At 39.3% G+C, this 26,234-nt stretch overlaps 2 protein-coding genes across 2 annotated transcripts in view; both read right to left on the bottom strand.

Annotated features, from left to right (window-relative positions):
* The window catches only part of clvs2 (clavesin 2), a 37,567-nt gene extending 35,942 nt beyond the window's left edge, over positions 1–1,625 (bottom strand). The window contains exon 1 of the mRNA XM_042503699.1: positions 694–1,625. Within this exon, the coding sequence (XP_042359633.1) occupies positions 694–1,082 (389 nt within the window). The 5' untranslated portion in view covers positions 1,083–1,625. The remainder of the gene's footprint in view (positions 1–693) is intronic.
* A 17,206-nt stretch (positions 1,626–18,831) lies between these two features.
* smpdl3a (sphingomyelin phosphodiesterase acid like 3A) lies at positions 18,832–26,020 on the bottom strand. The gene is made up of 8 exons (XM_042503273.1): positions 25,834–26,020; positions 24,845–25,058; positions 22,687–22,831; positions 21,600–21,696; positions 21,229–21,392; positions 20,944–21,124; positions 19,754–19,878; positions 18,832–19,254 (listed from the first exon to the last, which is right to left on the bottom strand). Exons 1-8 carry the CDS (start codon positions 25,922–25,924, stop codon positions 18,955–18,957), a joined length of 1,317 nt encoding a protein of 438 aa, XP_042359207.1. The 5' UTR covers positions 25,925–26,020; the 3' UTR covers positions 18,832–18,954.
* Between the last annotated feature and the right edge of the window lie 214 nt (positions 26,021–26,234).

The following is a 26,234-nucleotide window of genomic DNA, read 5'->3' on the forward strand; positions in this document are numbered from 1 at the left end:
TATTTACTTAATTTTGTGAAGTTGCTGTGACTAAAAAATGACAAGTTTAATCAAACCAATCTTTCTACGTTTTATCAGCTTCTTTAAACCAAGCCTACTGTGCTATATATCTGTATTCTGCTGTTTGTATACTAGTCAGTCATGTTTTTATATTTTTAAACCTGTTAACAAAACATTTGCAGATCTCCTAACATCATCACTGGTAAAATCCTCTTTGTCTTGATCAAGTTAAGTCAGACTAACTTGATTTATTGAAGTTGCCTAACACTCAGAAAGAACAAATTTCACGTCATTTTTTAGTTGCAACAGCTTCTCAAAATGAGGTAAAAACAGCTAGATTTCTAGAAAGTTTACACTTTGATATAAAGTAAATGTAAATTAAGATGTATAGTTTTATTTAGTTTATCTTTCCAAAATTATTTTAAGTAAGATCAACTTGTCAGATTTTACAGTGCAGCACCAGATAAGTGATGCCACTCAGGGGTTCAAAGGGTTTCCTGTAGTTTTCTGATCCATTTTGTGGTGCTGAATGGACAGCTCCTTGAGCCAGACTCCATTTAACTATAGTGGATTTTAAAACACTGCCTTTATTGTGTATGTGTTGTCTTTATGTGTTTGATCAGATGAGTTAAACACAGACTCCATCCCCATCCCACAGCCTTCCACAGCCCCATCCCTCTGCCTCCGTGTTACCTGCTCTGGTCCCAGTTGGCTGCGAACAGGACCAGTATTTTCCTGCCATATCTGTCCAGATTGGAAAGCACCCCGGGGAACCCGTCCTTCAGAGCCTGCTTGATGCCCGGGTCTGTTGCTTTCAGGTTCTTGAACATGTCCAGGTTCTGCTGTCTGTACTCAAAATACTGTGCCAGCAGCCGAAACGCCTCAAAGTGGTTAAATTTCCTCGCCCGGAGGAATCTGAGGATAAACGCGTCGTCTGTCCTGAGGAAACCGATGTCCGGCCGGGTGATGATCATGTCCCGGACCTCCTGGATGTCCTGGTGTAAAGTCTCCGGGTTTTCCTTCAGCTCCACCTTGGCCTTCTCCAGGGTCTCTGGAGAGAGGCCAGCCTGTAAGTGAGTCATCTTTTGCAACAGCTGTCCCTCCACGGGGGACCACAGCGCACCAGCTTCCAGTGAAACAACTGAATAAATTGTCACCTCCAGCAACAAATGATTCTCTTTATGGTTTCCTGATCAGAAGCTGACTTCAGATGGAGGCCTGCTGCTCTGTAGACGTAATCCACCCTGAACTGGCACTGCTGCTATGATGCTCCTGTGCATTGTCAACATATGGGCCACTTTTACGCACAGAAACATTTCAATGCCATCACAAAGAATTCAACTTTATTGTGATTTTTTTTCCACCATGTAAATCATGACTCAGGTCCCTCCAGGCTTCAGGCGGTACATCCAACCTGCTGATCCGGGCGGCCTGGGCTCGGAGTCGACAAACAGCCCTCCATGTCAAAGCCTCTCCTCTCTTTCTCTCTCTTTCTGTGACACAATGACGACGACAGCATCACCGTCTCCCCGGCGTCGCTCGCGGCGGGCCAGGCAATGCGGCACGACCCTGCAGCACCTACTATATCACCACCACCACCACCATCATCATCATCATCATCTTCCCTCCGCCTTCACAACGCATCTCCATCCGCCGACCGACTGATGCTGCTGGTGCTGCTGCTGGTGCCGCCGACCGCTCCGTCACCGTCAATCGAGGCAGATTTAGCCGCTTCTTTCCGCGTCTACATTCCCGTTTTTTCTAATCACCACTGCTTCTCCTCATCATCCACAATTTTTTATTTTAATTTCACAAAGACTCCCAAAAATAAAGGGGGTATCCGGCAGCACAGGTGTCCCGCGAGGTTTTGCCACCGGTTTCTGGGTTTTGGAAAGGGGTGGGGTGGACTGAGGGGGGGATTACCGTCTCCGCTCCTCCTGCTGCTGCTGTTGCTGCCGCCGTCTGTTCGCTGAGAAAGTGACTGACAACAAGAGAGTCTGTGCTCCGGTCGGTGTATGGACGCCACCGGCGAGGGGGGGAAGAGAGGGGAGGAGGTGGTGGGAGGAGGGGGTGGAGAGTAAAGATGAAAAGGCAACAGATATGAAAAGGGATGCAATTGGTGGCAGAAAGATGGAGACTAGCTGTGGAGGCCAAAACACCAAAGTGGAGATGGATGGAGAGAGGATGACAAGAGTGAAGGGAGGAGAGCTATAAGATGAAGGGGTGGAGGGATTAAGATGGAGGTGGACTGGAGGCCTGAGGCAAAATTAGGGGCCTCAATTTCACCCCTTTCCAACCCTGTTTTCCCTTAGAGGATCATGTGTTGGCAGGTTTTTAGCTTCTAAATCATTTCATTTTCACCATTTTAGTGGACCATTTAAACTGCACACTTTGTACATAACTGTGCAAAAATCTTAAACCACCTAAAACTTTGTTATTTTAGCACGGTTATAATAATCATACATATTTATTTCTCAGTAGTCTCTTTACCAAAATGGGACCAGAACATACAGAAACTATCAGTTCAGTTCAGAGCTGTTATTGTCCCTCGAGGGGGAATTTGATTTAAAAATACAATAAACAGGCACATAGGACAACATGTCAGCACATAACCAAACTTGATTAAAAGCAGTCCCGATAAACAGTTAACAGTTGATACAGTATTAAAAATGTAAATATTTCAGAAACTTCAACAGGCTTAAGTTGAACATATTTAGTGTGACTTCCCTCACTTTCCACTTAGCATCACTTAAACTCTCCTGGGCAGACAACGTGAGATTTACAATATTAAACCTCTAGTGTATTAAGACCAGATGCAGTCAAGACATGTCCAAAGCTTAATGTTGACTGTTTGAGCTACCTTTTGTTATGGTTGTATGATTCCACTAAATATTGCACAAAACACTAAATACTGACTTCAGTCTAAAGAAGCCATTTCGTTCTTACATTTTTGGCGTTTTAATGCATACATGTTCTCTGTGTTCTTTGTCTGTATCTCAATAAAGAGACTGAGAAATATATGTATATATACTGTATATCCTAATGCAACTTTGCTAAAACAACAAATCTATGGTGTCTTAGGACTTTTGCAAAGTACTGGAGTTTTACATTTTTGAGTGCATTTGTTACTGTTCTCATGAGCAGACTATGAGACAATAGGCCCCTGGGCACAGATTTGAAGTCATTTAGTGTCTCTTAAAAGGAAGATTTGGGTCTCTTTGTAATAATTTTCTTCCTCTTTTTTTTATCCTTTTCATCTCTCCATAGTTTCTGGGTCTCCTAGAAGTCTTTTTTGAGGTATTTTTGTGTCGTTTTGGCTGTTTTGTGTCTCCTCGTAGTTGTTCTGTGTCTCAGTTTGGGTCCTTTGCATCTCTTTGTAATCGTATCTGTCTCTTTCAAGTGTATCTCTTTGTGGTCTTTTTGTTTCTCTTTATGGTCATTATATGTCTCTTTGTGGTATACAGTATTTGTGTCTTTTTTGGCTGTTTTGTGTTTCTTTGTAGTAATTTGACATACCTTTGTAGCTGTTTTGTGTCTCTTCAATCCATTTGCTCCTCTTTGTGGTCTTCTTGCATCTCTTCGAGGTTGCTACATGTTAAGTTGAATGCCATTAGATGAAAGCCGCCTGGGCCTATGTCCTGTTCGTCCGTCCAGTAATCCAGCTGTGACAGTTCTTTTTATTTCATCTGTAAGTACAGAAATGCATAATTCACTCAAGACTTACTGAGGTATGAACAAAGTTTATGACCTGTAATTGGCTACATGCAGCCTCCTGTAATCACTGATTTGGTGATCTGTGAGTCAAAAGAGGAAAAGTTATTTTTTGATATTGTTTCAACATCACTGTTTTTTTTTCATTGTACACTTTCTTAACACTGAAACTGATTTTTAGAAATACTATAAAAGACTAAAGGTCAAAGGCTCTAACACTGTTATCCCATTACAACTACCACCTATCACCTAGAAAGGTTTAATTGACTACCAAAATTTGTATATTATCTAAACTATTTAATCATATTTTTTGTAAATTTTAATTCCATGCTTTGTCTGTATTAAAGCCTTGATCACACTGCTAGAAGAGCATTTTTTTAATCAGAATCTGAAATCCTTTTATTAAGTTTGCGGTAAAGTCCTCCACTGGATGGAGATGGAGGGATACAACGACAAAGGAATTGGAGGAGGGATTAAGAGGAAGTGGAGGGACAAGTGTTTGTAGTCTAAGATGGAAAGATGGAGGGACCAACTATCACCATCATCCTGAAATGGCTCAGTGAGATCATAATTCATACAATAAAACAGGATGATTTATTACAGCAAGTACGCTGGAGTGTAGCTATCTGGATTAAATGGAGGGGCGTATAGATGAATAGATGGGTGGAGGGAGGCGGGTGGGGGTGGCACCTGCTCACTGGTGACCAGGCAGCTGCACTTAAAACATGCTGAATTAATTTCTTTTGTGTCCGCCTACTTATCTCTCTTCGGGTTCACTGTGACTCTCAGCGGCTGAGAGGTGAGCTTTACATGAAGCATGCAGCTTAGTCAGCCTTACTGCTGTCCACAAAATACTATAAAATATTTTACAAACTTGTAACAAACGAACAAAAGAAGTGAGTTTATATGTGCTGGGACAAAATCCTGCAGCTAGACTCTCTTCTCTTCTGTTCTCCATTGTTACGTCCCACTTTTTCGCTTTTACTGCTCTATTTTCTTACTGCTGATGTTCATAAAACTCAGCATCATTCATCAAGTTAAGGCATTATTATTGCTGGATACTGGTCTTTATGAAAAAGGATCAGGTAAAAGATGAATTGATATCGTCTGGTTTTTGTTCTCTTTTTATCATATATGATGCAATATGCTGTTGACCTTTTTTGTACTATTAATTCACCATAAAGAAAGTATAAAGGAAAAAAAATCCATTTGTTTGGCACTTATCAAGCACAAGTGTTATATAGAAGTCAAAACTGCTGGAAAGAAAAGAAGAGATTAGATATAATAATCTAGTAACTTTGGCAACCACAGCTGTAAAAGCAAAATATTCTGTGTGGTTGAAAACCTCTATCAATAGATTCTCTACATTTACATATATAAATCAGTATAAAATTCAAAATAAAGAACCCAGGACAGCTCTTGCAAGTTTCTTTTTTTATAGTATTGAGAGTGTGCAGGGCTTTAAATAAGGAATTAATTCGTCAGTGAACAAATTTCCCACTGAATTAAACACATAAGTAATGACCTCCCACTCACAACAGAGCAGATTGAAGCTCGTTATGATGCTCTGGCCACTTACATTTTGCTTCTCTCCTACATTTTTCTCAATAATTCAAAGACATAAACAGACAATTTATGATGAATATGGGTGTCTGCATATGTCATGCTGCCCATACATTTCTGTTTTTGGGGAAAAAATACACAAGGTTTAGATAATATTTTGTCAGTGGGGGTGGGAAAGGGGCAAATCCTAAATGTAAGGGGGGCTGGAGAGAAAATAAAGGGTTCCCAGGGGAGACAGGGGTCGCAATAATTGCCCCCAGCCCTGATGGGCCGGTGTTGGAGTGAATTAAGTGAATCGTGGACATGCATTGGAAATTACCTCTGGTTTTCAGTGGCGCAGCTGTCACTGTCTGAAGTGCCTCTTTGATTTGGCTTTTAGTCTCTGAGGGGCTGAATGGCTGTTTAACAAAAGATGACTGGACAACTGGAGTTAACATGAGGACATCCAGTGGATTCTGGGAGTCTAAGGCTCTGTTGACTCTGCAGCTGAACTGTCCCGGATCGTCTCCCAAATGTATTTTTCATTTTGTCATTGTTTTATTGTCTGTTACTTACACCATACAGAATTATTTCTGTTATTGCAATACTAGCAAACACAACTGGTGGCCAACATTACTGACTTTAAGGGGTTTGCTGCACTCATTTCTTTTTTTTAGGTAGCACAAAGGTATTATGTGAAACTAGACCAACTAAGGCATTCATTGGTACTAACTACATTTGCATAGCTCTCATGTCTTAAACCTCTCACCTCAAGATATCTTAATTAAAACAGGTTTCACAGGTACCCACAAGTCTTCGCTAAACTTGAGAGGGCTTGTTCCCAGTAAATGTTTTGTACCTTGCAATCGATATACTAGGCCCTACTTCTAATTAAAACTGTTTATTTGTCTTTTAAAGGAAAAGAACTACCAGACTATTTGAAGGACAATCTATCGCCTAACATGTATGGATACATTCATATTAGAAAAGCATTTTTGTGGAGCTCAAAATATTAGAAATCTAAGCAGGTGCACCACAGAGAGAACCAAAAACTAAACCTGTAACCCTCTTTTGTCTATCAGTGTACAGAACCACACACTGAGGCACCATGGCGCCCTCTGCTGGTCACTGGGGCATAAATGCAAAATACTTAAATATTCTTTTGGAGAGGGAAAGATCTTGAGATGATGTACTTTGGTAATTTTGTATGAACAGTATTAGGTCCTGCAACCTATTTGCACATAATTAAATGCGAGGTAATTAAAATTAAAATGAGCACACAGTAATATATGAACTGTAATGATTAATAATAACCAAAAACTGGTAGAATGTGTGTGAAGTTTAAACAATTCACATCTATGAACCAGAGAGATTAAGCAAAAAGTAAGGAGTCATTTTTTTTTTCAATGTCACGTTCAAAACAAAAGCACATACTGTGCCAAAAAATTCTGGCAAAGTTTGTTCTATTTTGAGACTGTATAAAGAAAAACAACCGTTTTAAACAATTTGACTTCCTTAATATTATGTCCTCCAACAACTCAACATACCAGTTCATAGCTCTGATACTGTTTTCCACTGACAGGCACCTTTTAATTGACTGAAATAATCTCACACTCCAATACTCAGAGCCAGACAACACTACTGGAGGAACAGCAGATGGCAGCATTGATGCAATCAATAAAACAACTTGTAAAACTTCAACTGTGATTTCGCACAAATGAGACAGAGTATCTTATTAACACAGCCAAATATCTGATAATTACATTTTGCAACTGTGTCAGTTTCTTGTCTTCAAACTCTATTTTTTGTTGCCTATTTTATCTCTAACACAGTTCCACCTTTTACATACATAGATCATAGTTTTAAAATGATCTGATGTAAGGGAAGAAATAATTTACAATAGCTGTAGCAATACGCAGAGACAAAAAGAGGCCAGGTTAATAATGCATAATGAAAGCTCTCACTGTTTCAAAACATTTTCAGTGTTCCTTTTCAGTGTTATCGCTCACAGATTTTGCATAGCTTAAATGTTGTCTGGCTACAACAGCAATAAAGACTGCTGATATAATAATTACATTTACATAAGGAGTTTGATCATTAATGCTCACACATTGCTTCATAACAACTTGTTGCTGGTTTGGCACTTGGGTTGCAGCTGTACCAGCTGTAATAATATACATAATATTAATGGGAAAATGTAAATAATTTCAACATGGACTTTCAGTGACAAAGCTTGGAGTTAATCGTTGAGGGGAAAGACGAAGTTTTGCAAAAACTTCTCCTGTGCACCTCCACTGAGCCCCAGATGCATTTGTTTCTCCACTGGGGGTCGGACCACAAGGTCAGTACAATGTTGATCAGGTGGAATAAAAAGGGTTGCAACCCCCATAGTGATCAAAGACACTGGTCAACATGCCACACCCCTCAACCCCTCTCTTCCTGTACAGACCTCTCTGAGGGCAAACTCACTGACCCTGCAAACCGAGCAGGCAGGGGCGGCAGGGTGGGCTGGAAGATCTTGTGTGAGTCTGGAACAGAGGGAAGGATGGATGGAGGGATGGACTGAGGAAAGAACAGAGAGATTAAGCTTTAACCGTCAGCTTAATCTCCTGGATTCCCCTCCTAGAATTATTACTTGTTGCATGTCTTTGCAATATGGCCGGTCTATTCAGGAAAGAGACGGAGAGGAAGGTATACACTATCAAACTGTTAAACTACTAACTCCAAAGTTAGTTCTGAGCCTCCAGCAGACAGCCCTGTTAGATTAGGCTAGGCTACAAAGCACGCATCTATCTTAATACATTTCTGTCACTCTTCCTTTAGTCTTTTTCCCATGGCAGAACAGGAAATAACTACTGAACAAAATGTAAAAAACAACCCTCCATTTTATAGATACTTTACTGTTCCACCTCTCTGACATTGTTTCGTAACACCCTGTCACACACGCAAAGACAAATCCCATAACACTCCCTTATAATGGGACACTTTTTTTTTCAGTGGCTGCTATCCTTTGTGCCCATTCATAAATTCATCACCGACACAATAAGAAGAGCTTTGTGTGCATGTACAATAGCTTTACTCCAGTGGGAAATGCACAACTCCTCGTTTCTGGGTGAAATTTTAATTGGAAGTGGAGACTCGACCGTGCAGCCGGGATGTCAATAGCTGGCCTCCGTCCAACTCGTTTATACTGGAAGTGAGCGAGCGAGCGCACGCACGCACACACGCACACATGCACACATGCACACAGTTTTTTACAGTCCTAGACAGCATCTCTCTAGAAAGGGTTGTTAAGTCGTGTATCTTTAAGTGTTTGGCTGTTCAGCTCTTTAATGGGGTGAGTTTTGTTTTCTGTTTTTACCTGTAAAAAAATTTAAACCTTTAAGATTTTTGATTTTTTTGGACAGTATCTTATTCTGGTCTGATCAGATGTCTTGCTCAAGGACACTTCAACATGTGAAAAGTACCTGAACCACAGCTGCCCTGGCCTTCACAAGTTAAGGAAAACATTTGGGAAGTCAGTAAATTCAATTGAAATTCAATTTGTTCAGTTCTTATTGCGTCGCAGTGTTTGACGAAACAAACGTAGGTGATTTTGCTTTTCTTAAGAAACAAATTAAAGACAAAATAAAGTTTGTCCTGTGGATGGCACTGAAGGAAAGGTATGATTAAAATGAAGTTTTTAGTGTCTGGGGATCAGGAATTCACTCAGCTATCTGACAGTTAGATAATAAAATATTTTGTGTGCAATGTTAACATTTTGTGTTCAGAACGCTGGTAAAAGAAAGCATCTGGAGCGTCTGAAACTGAATGGCTCAATGAATTTCATCGCCATTAGACTTGGGATACTTCTTGTGTACACGAATTTGGTCTGATGGAGAAGCTAGAGGCAAATAACAAACAAACAAACATGAAAAACACTAGGATTAATCCTCTGGGGATAATGCATAAAAAAATGTTCAAAAGTTCAAACTTGATTTACTAAAAAAAAAAAAAAAATGAGTATAAAAACACTTTTTCCTCATATTATTTGTTCTGAACATCTTTATTAACTCTCTGTCTGAGATACTCACACTTTTAGTGTCTGTCTCTTTAAGCCTCCCTCCTGAAAAAGCCCATTCTGATTGGTCAGCATTTTTGGGTCTTCCACAACTGTACTCTTGGCACCTCCAAAACACAATTGCAAGCCGGTCAATGACTGCAACAGAGAAAAGCATCACTTTCTACCATAAGACCTTTCTGCCTTAAAAAATAACCAGACATGTTCAAGCAGAAATATGTTTCAAACTCAGGAAGAAATCAACATCTGCAAACGACACTATGTGTTTTCCTGATTTTAGCATGTAGCTACATGTAGCAGTGTACGCTATGTAATGTGAACACTGCAGTAGCGTGCCTGGAACAGATGACTATAAAAATGAATTTGTCAACATTTGACATCGGCTTGTAGCCAAAGTAGAAAAAAACATCGGAAACAAAGTAGAACGGTGTGAAACCTGAGATTTTGTCTCACAGGGGTTTTCTCTACATACATTCACCTCGTTACCTTGTTTGACCACCTTTTATATGAACATCCGAAGTTGTAACATTATATACAGGATATATATATATATATATATGAAAATATAAAGCAAAGAGCGTTCCCTTTAAAGTTGTATTTTGAGTCCTAAAGTGAACATTTCAGGAAAGAATCCCACTCTTCTTCTTTTTGTCCTGCTTCAAATTACCATTTTTTTGGGTGAACACTGGTCCAACTAGACACAGCCACCATTAGAGAGTGAAGTAATGGGCTCTGTGGAGTCTGATTGGCTGTTGGGGAACTGCCTATAGTGGGCCCATACAAAGGAGCGATCTGGGCTACAAGAAGCTTAGAGCAAACTCCAACTTCGGCCGTACCCCCACTAGTGTACACACACACACACACACACACACACACACACACACACACACACACACACACACACACACACACACACACACACACACACTCAGATTGCTCGTTGCTGTCTCCACTCACTGATGAAGGAGCCCATTCATGCCCGCTGACAAATTACTACTGAAGCATGAGACTAAAGAGACCCCCCACCCCTATGTCTCTGTCTCTCCCTCTCCATTATAGACTGTGTGAGACTTGGGTGTGAGAGAATATCACACGGGACAGCAGAGTTATGAAAGGAGCATTATGTTTAGCTGTTCTGACAACAACAGAACAGTGGCATCGCATATTTTTTACTGTAAGATGTAGGGTTGATGCAGGAAAATAGAAAATGTGTACAGTAAAAATTTTACTGTAAATAATAATAATAAATGTACGTAGAGCTTTACAAAAATACATAAAACTGGTAAATTATTTGGATCACAGTGAGATAAAATGCAAAAAATACTTGTTTTCTTGACTATTCTTTCTTTTGGTGTGTGGAAAAAATATTTGGAACTTTTGATAGCAAGAAACTTGAGTAAACAAAATTAAAAACAGTTCACAACAATGGCCTAATTTTTCCAGTGTCCCAGTACTTATTTATCTACCTTTACAATATACAAACAGGGACAGATTAAGCTTTTTCTTCGCCTTACTTAGATCTTTTAATGAGATCAGCTGCACAGTGATTAGCAGGTTATGCTCACACATGATGCAGGGTGGTGAGGGGACTGTGAGGAGGGTGTTTTGTTTTAAATGCAAGAAGAAAACAGTTAAATACAGTATTCAAAGTAGACTGGCAAAAATTATAGTCTCAATTACTTCACCCGGATGTCAAACCGATCTTGGGATTAAAAATGTTACATAATACCTGTAATGGTGACTCACAGCGCTTATCACTTTTAGTACAACTTCCAGACTTCCAGACCAGACAAAGGCTTTTTTACACAAAAGGATTAGCAGAGGTCCAGAAGGACGAGGTCACCTGCGGTCACAGGCCACTGCTGACTTTGCATTTGAGGTGAAAAGATGCTAAAAACTTGTTGGGTTCTGCACAGTCTGGGAACCGATTGGCTACTGAAAACAATAACCCTTTGGGGGGCAACAGCTAATATTTCAGGGGTTCCAATATAGTGAGTGGATACTGAGCCAAGACTTCCTCTTCATACCCCGGTCAGTATCTACAAAAGAATACTGATACATCCTCAAAAAGCTAATAAAGCTAAATTTTCAGACATAGCTGATGAGTTCCAAGACTGCATTTCAGCCAATGCTCTCCATACGGACTGTTTACCTTCCACTCCAATGTCAATACAACTGGGGCAACAGACTGAAACCAGAATGCTTCTGATGCCAAAATCTTTCACTCTTGCATACAGATTCTGCATCCATATGCAGAAATCTGCTCAGTGACGGCATTAACGCAACAACTGTCAAGGCTTCAAGTGCAGGTTTCTAAATGAAAGAGAAATTCAAGACAACATTTCAGGTGGGTGTTCAGATAAATCATGGTGTGTGGAGCAGTGACTCACTCAGCATTATGCAGCACCTTCATTTGGGCCCCTGAAAGCCATAAATATGGCTATATGTGTGACAACAAAAGAAAGCATTTTTTGTAATTACACTGAACAAAATTAAAATGCAGTTTGTTTTTGATCTAATACTACTCTTAAAGCAAACAAGACTTATTTCTCTCATATTTTGCTCTCTGCTTTACACTGTAAAAGGTAAATGTCAGGTGGCATGAATGGCATCATGTTTTATGAGGTAACCATGACCTTGACTTTGAGCTTCTACCACCAGATTCAGATCAGTTCATTCTTGAGTCCGAGTGGACGATTGTGCCAAATTTAAGGAAACTCCCTCAAGGTCATCTTTAGATATTGCATTCACAAAAATTAGTCAGATGCAAGGTCACAGTGACCTTGACCTTTGAACACCAAATTCTAATCAGCTCATTCTTCGGTTCATGTGAATATTGTTAATTTTGAATAAATTGCCTCAAAGTATTCTTGAGATATCATGTTCACAAGAATAAAATACATGTAAGGTCACTGTGAGCTTGACCTTCGACCACCAAGATCTAAATAGTTCATCCTTGAGTCCACTTGAAAGTTTGTGCCAAATTTGAGGGAATTCCCTCAAGGTGTTTTTGAAATATTGCATTCACAAGAATGAGACTGATGAGGTCACAGTGGCCTTGAACTTTGACCTATGATCACCAAAACCTAATTAGCTCATTGTTGAGTTCAAGTGAAGGTTTGTGCAAAATCTTCTCTCGAGGCATTGTTAAGATGTCGCATTCACAGGAATATGCCGCATGGACAGACATACAGACAGTTACACGGATGGACAGACGGACAACTTGAAAACATAATGCGTCCAGCCTTGGCTTATGCCAGTGTGGAGGCATAAAATATGTAGTTATGTTTACTATAGATATCTAGCTTTAACTGCAATGTTCAATCAGGATCAAGACATGCTTTCTGGGTAGCGTTTACTTTCTTCACAGGGACTACATTCATGGCAAGACAGGGAGATATTTCATGAATATGTATAGCCTATATCCCCTACTTAAAAGTGTAGCACTGAAACAAATTAAATGGGAGACACTGGCTATTAAAACTGAAGAGAGGGTCAGTGTTTAAAACGTGAAGATGTTAAAAGGGATTAGGTGAGCTAGAGGCATGAAGGGTAATGGTACACACACACACACACACTCACACACACACACACACAGAGAGACACAGACACACACACACACACACACACAGATTCCAGCTCCCCAGGAGAGGGCAGTTGGATGGCTATACTGTCCTGACAGTAATCCTCAGATTAACTGGTTGTGGGGCACCACCAGTCAGCCACCAGTCAGCCAGACAGCCGGCCAACTGGAACAAAAGCAGAAATGTATGCAAACCTGAACATGTGGGTCAGTCAGCCAAACAGAGAGATGGCCAAACACACACATTGAGGAGGACACAGAGACTGCCAGATTATAGTGTTCCTCTTTCAAGCATCAGTGACTGTCTCCTTAGTTTTTTAGCCAACATTTTATTTTGAAGAGGAGGAAAGCTCAATATAAAAAAAAAAGTTTCCAATATTGTACCTTGCTGCCAGTACTTGCAATCTTTGGATTACTTTAATAGAGAAGTTTGTTATTTAAACTTCAGCCCCAGTGTATCTTTTGAGAGATTTTCTGTTTTCAGGAACATGATAAATACTTTAATTTCTGCCCAAATCCTGAGAGACTTGCAAAACTGCATCAACAAAGACATGGGCCTTTTTTTCACAGCACTTTGACAACATATCTGGAAAAATTCAGGTTGATAAGAGGCAGAAAGGGGTCTTTGTATTGGTGTGTCTGGCACATTAGATTTTACCGTTGACTTACCATGACATTTTCTGATAACATACATTACAATTAGTTTTTTTTTAAAAATAAACATCAGCATAATCATTACTTTTGAAAGCAATATGATCATAATACTACCTTGTCATAGTCTTGATGTGTCCATGTGCTTTCAGATTCAAAGTCATAGTTCCTACTTGTGAACGCGGGGTAAATCCACATACCCCGACTTCAGCAGTCTGATGTCACATGACAAAGGCAGTATCCATGGAGACCATGGAGGTGCACGGGGCGCACATTGTAAATGGGAAGAAATCAACTAAAAGGCAATGTTAAGCCTATTTGCAAATATTTAATTTATATAAAACATCTACTATCAAATATCAAAACCAAAACAATTTCTGAACCTGATCTTCTCTGAACAAAAATTAATCTGGAAAGCGGTAAAAAATTTTAAATGCCAAGAATTAAGTAAAATGTATATCATTAGGAAAAAACATAAAGTTTTACTGACTTTTGTTGATTGCATACCGGTGTAGCTAGAATGAAACACAGCTAACGAGTAGGCTAATGTAGGCTATATTCATGTCTTTGGATCAGTGAAGAATGAGCGATTTTGAATATCAGTAATGATGGACATTCAGTGCAAATAAGATAATTATTCAGTGTAATAGAATGTGTAATGGCGTCTGTTACATTATGTGGAGTTTTTCCTCTTTTCTGCTCATATGTGGAAGGAGGCCCCGCTGATGGTGCAACTGTCCATGGACTAGCTACAGAAACACAAGTCATCACTGTCTACCATGTTTAGTGTTATGTACCTGAAACCCTGAAGTCGGAAATTCCAACCTCCGACTTTGAATGGAGTGCAGCGTGTACTTTAGGACAATGAAACATAGAAACTTTCAAGCAATGTACACTCTTGTACTTAAGCTGAAGTAAAAAAAAAAAAAAAAAAACACTGTGTAGAAATACTCAATTTCCCTCTCAAGTTGTCCAGGGTAACTTTTGAATTTCTACAAATAATCAATAAAGTCCTACTTAGTCTAGTCTTAGAAATAAATTATAATATATTTATCTGCAAAGTAATTAATGTCAAAAGTTATCAAATAAATTCAGTGAAGTAAAAAGTACAATATTTGCATCTGAAACATAGTGGAGTTCAGGAATATAGTAGCAGAAAATGGAAGCACTTAAAGGTCTTATGTTAATTTTCAGGTTCATACGAGTTTAGGTTTTTACTAGAATATATTTACATGATTTAATGTTTAAAAAAAACACATTATTTTTCTGACACTGTCCACCTGAATACACCTGTATTCACCCTCTGTCTGAAACGGTCCGTTTTAGCACCTGTCTCTAAAAGCCCCTTTCCCGATATAGCCGAATCTGCTCTGATTGGTCAGCGTTTAATTGCCGTCCACATCTGGGCTCCCAGCCTCTTTGTACATCATTGCAACTGGGAGATGACTGTAATAGCAATGTAATGGCATATTCTTCATTTATATAGCATTTGTGACATCACAACTTCATGGAAATCCTGACAGTTCATTTAAAGTCACAGTTTCTGAATACTGACTGTGTGCATTTCTCTGTGAACTGAGAGTTTTCATAATTTCACGGAATTTATAAAGCACATGTACCTGCTTTATAAAAAGATATGGACATCTGACTTTGGGACCTTTAAGTAAAGTACCTCAATGTTGTAGAGTGCTAGAGTATATGTACTTAGCTACTTTCTCCCACTGCTTTTCAGCATTATTTGCCACTAGTAATAACATGACAATTAGTATTACCTTAGAGTTCATTTAAAAATAAAGATCAATGACAATACTCTTTAAAAAGTGAATACTTATCCAATTAATAGCATGACAACATTTATTAATGTGCTTGCAATCTGAATGGAGTTGACAAGCTCAGAGGTTAAAGAATAGACGCTAACAGTGACCTCAGCGATGGATTCAGGAGACTGGGAGCTCTACTGCCGTTACTGTGGCAATGGAGTCCTCTGCATCGCCATGCTCGCCACCAACTCTGTCTCCACGGTTACGCTGTGTCAGGCACCGAGTAGAGGCAGGCCAGGCTTAGTCGGGAATAATAATGGCAGTGGGGGCACATGAGGGGAAAGTGAAGATTCTCTGCTCGAGGAACTTTCTCAAAACTCGGTCTCTCTTTTCTCCATCTGACATTTTGAACACTATTAACAGTGGGGTACACATCAAAGTAGCCTATATCTAAACTATCATAACACTTTGAATAATCCTGACTTTTTGAAACTTTTCATGTTGTGTAAACACCAGTTTCAAAAAGATGTAGTACATGTTGCACACACTGTATGTTTGGATTGTGATTACTTTAATCATGAAGTAATTTTTCCCTCCAAGTTTGGTTTATTTGATGAACTTTGAGAGGTCTGAAGAGATAAATCACACCAAATGCAGCAAAGATGAGAAACAAGTCTGAAAATTGACCGTTTTCTTCTTTGGAAATGTGTTTTTCCTGCTTTTCTAGTCATTTTTGACCCCTAAGATTTATACAGCAACCCCTTGGGTGGCGCCCTAGGGTTTCTGCAACGAGTTTCTACATACTAAACTCTGATTTAAGCAAAATATGGTAAGTCTTTTTCCTGTGAGAGCCCAACTTTTGGTGATTTAGGTCGATGGATTGAAAGCTTTCCAGTGGAGCTTTAAAGGAAGCGTAATAAACATTTGGGGAGGGCGGCAAAGGGACAAAAGAGCTGGGAGGGTGGAGGGGGAGAGGAGAGGGGTGAATGCTTGGTTTGGTGACTGAGAGACAAGAGGAGTTTCTGGAAAGTTTGAACAGGAGAAGAATAAGATTGGGGGGCTGACGGTGGGGGGAGTGAAATTGAAGTGAGAGGGTCAGATGAGGTTAGTTGCTGTTCCTTTGGCTCCCCTGCAGAGACAAACTAGCCTGCACAAGTTTTTCTTTGGCGTTCAAGTAACTCTCACAGCCCAGCAGTTAAAACAGACGAGGTAATTGAATAAAGGTTTTTACTCAATAGAAAAATAAACCTGTGACATTTAACATTATTGTTATATATCATCTTCATGCAACAGCACTGGTAATGTTTTACACAATTTCAGCAGTATTCACAACAGAATAATGTCACAAATGATCATTTTTGCACATTTAACACAAGTTAAATGCATTTCTGGTATGTTTTACTGCACACATTTCATATTTGGGATCCTATTAAAAATGTATACTTAACAAACATGTTTCAGTGCTGTGATTAACTGCTGGTGTATGCAATATTTACATGAACAACATTTGTCAGAAGCTCTAAAGCAAACTTTAAAGACATGGTAAAATTTAAAAAAAAAAAAAGTCAAAACTTTTAATCCATCTCTCCAGTGGTGCAGTGGAGAGCATATGCTGGTATACAGGGTGTTCCCACTTCTTTTTCTGGCCTTTTACAGCATACCCACCGATCAGCCAAAAAGGCATTTATATGGGAGAGTATACCCACTTACTTCCTTGTAACCCTCTCATCTACCTAGTAGTACTCCCACCTCTTCAACTTCCACTACATGATCCCTCTTTGTATAGTTATTGCTTGTATCTCATGCCATACGAATCAGTAAAATAACTTATGTGTATCCATATATCAAAATCTCTCTTTTTATCTTCCTGCAAATGTGCATTTCTAAGAGTGTGGCTGTCATTTTACACCCCCGACCAAATCTAAAGGATCTGATTCAAGTCTGTCTCATAACAAAACCTGACTCATATTCAAATATGTCACTTTACAAAAGACTAAGATGTTCTAACTGCCATTTTACTGCATCTTAAAAACTGTTTAGACCCATGATAAATCAACACAATTAGCTTAAGTGATGGTCGACACTTGGCAGCAATTAGATCATTCTAGAGATTAGCTATAATCCATTAGTGCAAGAAGGGATACAGGAAATTAACTGAGGAGCTTCAAGTCATTCGGTGGTACAAATTTCAAATGAAATACCACACATTACTGTGTTTATGAAGTACACTGATTATGTGTGTACTGCCAAAAGTAATCAAGACTCAGTACTTTCCCTTATAAAGTCTTCACCAATCTCAAAAACAAATGAAGTAGAAAAAACTAGAATTGCCGCCTTCTGGTTGTATGCCTCTGTCTACAAAGAAAGTTGCATTTACAGTTTACATCCATGTCTGTCCATGTCTGTTCTTACCCCCACAGCACAGACGATCTATACAATCTAGCGCCAGTGCAGAGGTATAGAAAGGTATCAGATCAAGTAATCTATTGATATCTGTATCACCACAGAGCCTTATTCCCACCAAGTAGTCCAGTCCAGTCCAGTCCTGTCCACATTGCAACGGTTATTTTTATGTTTCCATTGTTAAAAGTTGTGGATGGCACAAACAGAACCTGTCTTTTACATCCCATTTTTTGTCATCCCACTGTTGATGTACCTAATAAACTGATGCAATGCTAAAAAGTGGAGCTAGAAACACAGCAGTATGTTGGTTGGTCAAGAGAGAACAGTCATACTTGCATTACAAGGACTCAGTGCACAAACCCGCTATTTTTATATGTCCAATCCATCTCAACAAAGACTGTAAAAACTGCAGCCTGATCGTTTCTGTTCTGAAATTGTCAGTGTGGAACCACACGGACGATCAACGAGACGCAGCAATTCCTCTACATCAAAGGTCAAGAAGAAACACTGCGAGAGCTGGACTGAGCAGTGATGCGCCTAATAATTAATAATGACTCCACCCACATTTAAGAGTACTTTCTGATGGAAACAGATCTCGGATTTAAGTACCATACCAAAAGTGTTTGGTGAAAATACAGCATATGGATACTGGTACTGGTAAAAGTATCACTTAAGGGGTACCAGTATTAGTACTGGTATTGGTATGAGTTTGAGGGTACTGGATTTAGTATGACTTGAAGGGTACTGGCTCTAGTAGTGCATTTGGTATGACTGGTATTTGGTAGGGCACGGGTATTAGTAATGGTATCTGTATCCGTTTAAGGGTGCTAGTATTGGAACTGGTATTGTTATTAAAACCCAGCCCTTTACCTTAGAGGACTTCTGATGCTTTGTAGGTTGCAACTCAGCATAAACAAGCTATTCATGATTAATTCTATAGCAGTGCATTTTCTTTGTATTAAAATACTGACTTGCTGTGGAATTGTGCACTTTGTAATTCAGACTGCATTTGAATAACATTTGATAACATAAAGTAATATCTTAGATGAAGATCTTGATTGGGAAAAGAAAACAAAAACGTAAAAGTATAACAGTTAGGATTAATATTTGGGAGCAGCGGAATCAGTCTAAGGAATTTCCCTTTTAATATTTCCAGCAGAATAAAAAATGTATTTAAAAATCATCAACGAAATGTGACCCCTGAGATAAATCCCTCATTTTTTTGATCCATATTGATGCTACCACTATCCCTTTGTGAGACATTTGGAGTGGGACATTTGGTCCAGGTAGAGCACAGCACACACCTGGTTGACCTTACAGTCTCCGTCACAGATGATGCTGCTGTTGTAGCCGACCATGTAGTGACTGAAATACATGTCAAAGGCTTTGGTCTGCGGCAGCCTGAAGCTCAGGCCCAGCTGGAGCAGGCTTTGTGGCCGCAGGTCAGTCAGTCCAAAAGCCTCAGTCATGATATATTCAAGCCTCCAGTCAGATCTTTGTTTCTCGTTGGCTTCCGTCAGATTCAAATAGTACTGCCAGATATCCTTCAGAGAGAGAAAAGCACCAAAAGGGAGGGGGGAAAAAAAGTCTTTTGAGTCTTTTTGAATGCCAGAAACCGTTTTTGTGAGCTGATTGACACCGTGATTAATCATTAAGAGGGACTTCTTTTTTCTGTCTTTTGGTAAAAGTTAAGAGTGGGTATTTCAGTGCGCGACACTTTAATTTGACCCGAGTCTTTTCAAACTTTGAAGATTTTTTAGATTTAATTGTGAAAAAAGATCTCACTACAAATCACACCACTACTTCGTTGTTTTTTTGTTTACTATATGTGAGATTGCCACTTGAGAGAATTATCTATGATATATTGACTGTTTTTACTGCAACTTTTCAAATTCCTCACATGGCCATGGATGTGTTCGCATATTTTTGTCAAGTTTGGGGGCTGTGTGTTTATAATTTGTTTGTTTTTTTACCCTTAAGTTCTAATAACTATAAAAATCAGGATGACAAAGTGAGCTGGTTGTGTGGAGCAGAACATCTTACCAATAGAGTGTAGTCCTTGGCGTTGTACAAGTACATGCGGAAAGCCGGGTTGTTGGAGAAGGGCTCCAAAACTGCTTTGATCGGTGTAACAGCCGGTGAGACAAAGAGAGAATTCACTGGTTTACCTAAAGAACAAGAAAACACAAAGACGACATTATTCATTTGCACAAAATACTGAATGCACTCAGGTTGTAAAAACATATAAATATAAATAAGTTGAACAACTATGTAAATAGACAGAGTTAATGAACTGCATACTGATATATTTTGTTTTTCTATTTTACAGTTAATTTTACCATTCATCTAATGTGCATAGACTAATACTGGAACAGAGAACAGTCCTGTGTTAATATGTTACGGACCTGTACGTGTGTTAGGGGATTCATTGTTCTTCAAATACAAAAGGCTGGTTGTCGTTCCCTTCAAACAGACAAATATGCAGCTTTATTTGAAGAGGTAGCATAAGAGCGATGGCACCAGGTTGTCTAGTTTCGAAAGACACCATTACTTCATGCCAGCTTAATAAATGTGCGACAGTATTATTGACCTCCAAATATTTTTGCCAAGGTGTTCCGCTGTGCCCATCAGACTGCAACTTCGTTTGACTGAATAAAAAAAGTTTTTGAGGAATTAAATAATTTTTTTTTGCAAATCTTTGTCATACGTTTAACTTTCTGTTACTGATTTGTTCACATACACCAATAACAACCTCAGCAATGCAAAAAGCCTCTGCTGATGTCGTGCCTGTAGCTTTAAGGCAGAGCTGAGCATCGTTTTTTTAAAATTATTCTGGAAATTAGACAACAAGCCCAAAGTTACCCTCATTTAATCTGTGATTCATCATCAAAAGGTCAGCGCTTTAAAGAGGTATCTGATAAAATGGCTGTAAAAACGTTTCTATTGAGGATGCAAATGTGCCTGAACTCTATGGTGCTCTGTACTCATGCGGACTTAATACAAAAGATTACATTTGCATATCACTTTACACTGGGACATATTATTAGCATTTAGCTTGGTTACACTCCTCTGTGGGTATATTAAAAAACAACACAAAGAAAAAAACAGAAAAAAGGACATTTTTTTAGAATATCTACTTTTGAAAGTGCTGTGTCCCTTTTGTGCTGGGAAAATCAAGGCAAACCTAAAAAAATCCAAATTATCAAACTTCGAAAACAAGAAATATGTTTCACCTTGTTGGTCCAACAGCACCATGAAGCTGTCACGGTGGGTGTGGCCGTAGAAATGCCCCGCAATGACATCACTGTACTTCCTAAAGATTGAGACCAGCCTCTCGTTGTGGATTTCTTGAACAGCGGTGGTGTTTCTGACAAACGGCAGGTACCCCACTGGTACATGAGCGATGATGTACACCTGGAACAAGTCGCAAGACACATTTAAATCTCAGCTCTTCAAGTGCAAACGGAAGTAGAAGTGTCTGAGTTCAAGATACTGTGTGTAGATACGAAATGTTAGACCTGCTCCATGCTCTGAGCAGCTTTCTCCAGAGTGTTCTCCAGCCACTCGAACTGTCCAGCAGGGTCCGTCATGTTTCTTGTGACTTTATTAGGACCGTAGTAGAGGATAGTGTTGAGACTGAGCACCCGTAAACCAGGCTTCACCAGCTGGGAGTAGAAACCGCCTGAAGAAACAGAGCAAAGCACAAAATAAAGTCTATCGCTTCCTTAAATAGACCGTAATTGCTGAAAATTTCAAAAATGTAAAGAAATTGCATTGTACCTAAACCCAATTAATAATAGATTTCATATATTTAAAACAAATTTTGTTTGGGAGGCTTAAGCTGCAATGACATGAGAGAAACATCCTCACACATTTATTAACATGTTACCTTGTGAGAGTGTGAGCAGAGCGTCAGTCTGCAGCCAGGGTTTCCACAGCTGGGCTGCAGCTTTGTAGATGGCATTAGTGGAGGTCGGCATCTGGTCCTAAAAACAATGATATACTGACACTTAGCAGGAATATAAATTGTCATGCAGATGTATGTTACATGGCAACATGCAAATGCAACCATGACATGCAGTCTTACAGAAAAGGCAATTATAATGAAATAAACGTCTAGGATTAAAATGCTAAACTAGAGTTACCGCCCGTGGTTGTAAGCACATCACCCTTGAGTTCAAATGGACATTTGTGCCAAATTTGAAGTAAGAAAAAAACACCTCCAGCCACGTCCATTGCTGATGCAGAGGCATATAACACTGCTACATGACTCAGTTCTGATTGGTATAATATGGCATTCAACGATCTGTTTAAAAGATCTTTACTATGGGCATTATTCTGATCACAGACACTTAGCAGGAGTAAAACCACTTTAAATTAATACAATTAGAAATCAATATAGTGTGTCAAATTATTGATTATTTCAGGGAGTGATGGTAAAAAAGTGGGATATTGCACACTGACTGGGTCATCACTGCAAAATAAACCCTGAAAGAGCGATGCAGGAACCAGATGCTCGCTGCATCACTTAATTTCAATGTTTACTATCTAGTACCAGATATAAAGCACTTGACTGATATCTGTTTGCAAATATTTGCGTTTCATGAAAATAAACTGTCAGCTTGTATCATCCATTTCTATTACTGATAAACCAAGTCATTAAGCGTTTGTGTTATATTATCAAATGCTGCCTTTAAAGGGTTTTATATTTTAACACAAACAACAATCTCAGATGTATCTTACTAAAAAAAAGCCCAAACTGAAGTTTATTAATTTAATTCTGTTACAAAATACCACCCAACCACCTGAACGAGTCAAACTGATTTAGAGTCTGTGTATCAGAAAAGCTTCTCTCCTGTTAAAAGACCAGCCATAAAAATTTAAAAGCTTCATATTGCTGAATGATAGCATTGCTTTTAAACTCGCTACATTTAAACTGTATACATTATTTTTGAGACACGGCCTGCTGAAGTTACCTGTGGCCAGTAATCATGGTTTCCCAGGGCAGGATAGACTGTCAGGTTGGGGAAGTGTTGCCTGATGGTCTGGGTCATATTGCTGATCACCTGGATCACCGTGTCTGTGGAGAGCTCGTCTACATGCACGTGAGGCGGACTGTCACTGGTGGAGAGACAGAACGAGATCCAGCATCATGAACCCAGAACAGGATCAAGTTTTATTGTTTTCTGGGTTTTCTTGACTTTGAGTTAAGTTGAAATTCGCACAATGATGACGCCCTATTTAAAAGATAGTTTTTAATATGTTTCTGTAGTTTTTTTGCTGAAATTTGGCAACACTAATAAAAAAGACATTATTTGTGATGGAGCATCAAAAACAAGCGGTCAAACTATTGGACAGGTTTTACACAAATTCCCGGGTGGGCCTAACTTAACTGAAGATGAACAATGTAATTATTTCCCAGACTGTACATTTTAATTATCAGTCACTTTATTGGTGCATTTTTTATTTGAATCTACCATATTTTTCCACTGTTGTGTCCACACTTATTTTCTGGAAAACTTACCTGCCTGACCATCAGCATCAGCAAGAGGAATGAGGCGTCAGCAGTGAGTGAAAGTATAAAACTGTCAATAAAACAGGTTTTTCTAACAATTGTTAATCATTACAACCTCGATCAGTCCTTGAGCATGCAGTCCTACATGTGCACGCAAAATATTAGGTTCATTGGTCCAGTAGTTTTTGAGCTTAGCTGAGGACAAACACAAACACACACTCATTCACAAATGCACACACAAACAAAAACAGGAGCCTGGAGGGTAAAAATAACAAACCAAAGTCATGCCTTAAGCCTGACAATTTTTTGCAAATTTGAAACTTTTGCAAAGTTTGAATGCTATCCAAAAAAACTCAACATGTCCCGTAGCTGATTTCGAGAAAAAGAAAATCGTGCTTGACTACAAGCAGAAATAAAGAAAAAGCTGGATTTCTTAATATTACTGTACTTCCTGAAAATAAACCATACTTGTACATTGTACTAAACTGTACAATGTTGCATAATAGCGTTAATTCCTATGTACAAACTGGATTTAAGTAAAAAGGCAAACTTGTTCCACAAAGCCAAATAACAATAGAGTAAAGCAAAAATCTGCTTGCACAGCAACTTAAAACTTGAAAAAAGACTCCCTGGGGGAGAGGATTAAGTGGGGAGGCGTTCTCTTAAGCATGTTTAATAAGCCTATGAATTCCTGGCTTAGATGATTAGCTGCTGATTAATCGAGCTGTATGGCACTGCTGCTGTGACTGATCCCTACAGGTTTTCTGTGTCATGATCACAGTGAAGTGAACATTAGTTTCCACTTCTCTCAGAGAATGCAGAGCAATTCTTTTAGCTACTTTTCACGGCGAGCGGAGAGCTGATCTTTCACGGCCTGGTGCTTCGGGACTTTAGGACACTGTCATTCTTCTACCTTCTCCATCTTTAATTATGGTAACCAGCTGAGCACCAAAATATGAAGAGAACTGAGAGAATAAAATCATTGTTAGTTGTGGCACCGATCACACTAAATTCTTAGATTGTGCTTTTTTGTACAAGTTACAGTCATATTCCAAAATTCAGGATGAGCTTTGTCATTTATAGGATTCACAGGGCGAGTCAGCAGGGCAAAATTATGCCACATCCTGCTCACAAATGTAATAAAAAAATGCTAAAAATGAGTAACAACAAATAAAAATATATTTTAAATTAACTACAACTAGAAAGGCACAAAAAAAATAGAAAGAGGAAGTGAGGGCAATCCAGATTGACTTCACTTCACAGACACTTCCTCATTCTTAAACTCGAAAACCCCAAAGTGGTTTCACAGAAAAGTACAGAACACACACACACACACACACACACACACACACACACACACACATGCACGTACACACACTCTTTGAGTGTTAGTAGTGAGAGAACAGGATATTAAAACTGCTGTAAAGCCACCTATGTTTTTTTCTGTGATCTGGTTTGTCAAATTGCTGAAAACTTGAATGAAGATACTTGGTGTTTGGCAGTTTTCCATCAACGCAGCATGAAAAGGCCTTTGAAGTCAAATGATCAAATAAGACGATGAAGAAAGCAGTAAAATCACAACATCCGTCATTATCACTCTCGCCCATCAGTGTACAGACCCGGTCCATATGATGAAGTCCTGTGGCTGTGTGAGCGTTGCCATGTGTGTGAACGCTGACTGGATGAGGCGGTAGGGAGAGTCACACAGAAAGTCCCCGTATAGGCCAGCGTGGGTGGCGGGGGCTCCTTTAGAGGAGTAGCACACCTTAGTGGGGTCTGGGGCCAGATTGTAGGTGGGGTCCAGGTGGAGGTCAGTGATGTGCCAGAACCTGCCTGGATAGATGGAGGAAAAATGAGGACAAAGAAAGGATGAAAGAGAATGAAATTATAGTTTTTAGAAATGACAGTAATTGCAATAAATAATATGGTAGATGTTCTTGGGTTATTTCTGACCAAACTGATACAGTTTGGTCAGATTGTAGGCTTTTATGTTATGTAATATAAGGTTGATACTTGGGGGTTTAGGGTTAGGGTTAGGTAACCCATTTTTCCATTTACTTGCATGTTATGTGGTGAGATAATGTCCCATTTTTTCAGATTTTATCTAACAGCCCAGTCATTTTTCTTGGTTTAATACTTATTATTATAAGTTATTCAACAGGCTATAAACTCCTTTTACATTTACAGCGAAACATTAAAGTAAATAACCCAATTTCTATACGTGAGGAGTCTGCAGCTCTCTGAGGAGACGTTTCAGGCCAAACTCCGTTTAAAAATCTGTCAAGTAACACGTTTCAGATGATCTACAAACTAAATGTAACTTTCAGAGCAAAACTTAACACTTTATATAAACCCTAAATGTCTTGGGATAAATTCGGCAAGCATGACATTCACCAAGCAGCACTACATTTTAGGAAATATCCACTTTTGTAGCTGGTTTACAAAACACGTTTCATATTGTTCATCCCGTTAAGTGTTGATTAAAGCGGTACACTTTGGTCTGTATAACGTCAGCCATGTAAACGGTGACAAACGGCACAACACATGGACACAATAAAACCGCCGTGCGTCCTCCACCTGACTGCTCATTAGCGGGAAGTTCACTCACCTGTGCCCGGCAGGTAGCTGCTTCCTGTGGGTGCCGCAGTAAGAGGAGCCACGCCGCACAGCAGCAGCACAAAACACAAAAGTTGCACCATGTTTATCGCGTTAAAAACGACGGTACGGTGTTTTTTATAAGCTACATGTAAACTAAACCAGCCGACCACGGCAGGTCATTCTCTACAGACGTAAACAGGAAGTGCAGCGGTCATGTGATCTGTATTTCAGCGTTAAGGGGGAGGAACCTCTGGAAACTCTGGTATCTCGAAACAATTAATTTTGTAGTTTTTACTCACACATTTATTTGACTGCTATAGTTACTTGACATAAACATATGATGGACTTACAAAATAGGGTGCAATATTTTCCACCTTGACAAAAAAATAATAAAAATGTTTAAATAGCCTA

The sequence above is a fragment of the Plectropomus leopardus genome, chromosome 16 (assembly GCF_008729295.1).
Source record: "Plectropomus leopardus isolate mb chromosome 16, YSFRI_Pleo_2.0, whole genome shotgun sequence".
NCBI classification, from domain to species: domain Eukaryota; kingdom Metazoa; phylum Chordata; class Actinopteri; order Perciformes; family Serranidae; genus Plectropomus; species Plectropomus leopardus.

Coding starts and splice junctions, on each gene's coding strand:
- smpdl3a (XM_042503273.1), bottom strand. CDS start 25,924: ATGGTGCAACTTTTGTGTTTTGTGCTGCTGCTGTGCGGCGTGGCTCCT. Junction 21,697..22,686: donor ACCATGATTACTGGCCACAG/GTAACTTCAGCA, acceptor CATTGTTTTTAG/GACCAGATGCCGACCTCCAC. Junction 21,125..21,228: donor CTGCTCAGAGCATGGAGCAG/GTCTAACATTTC, acceptor GACTTGTTCCAG/GTGTACATCATCGCTCATGT.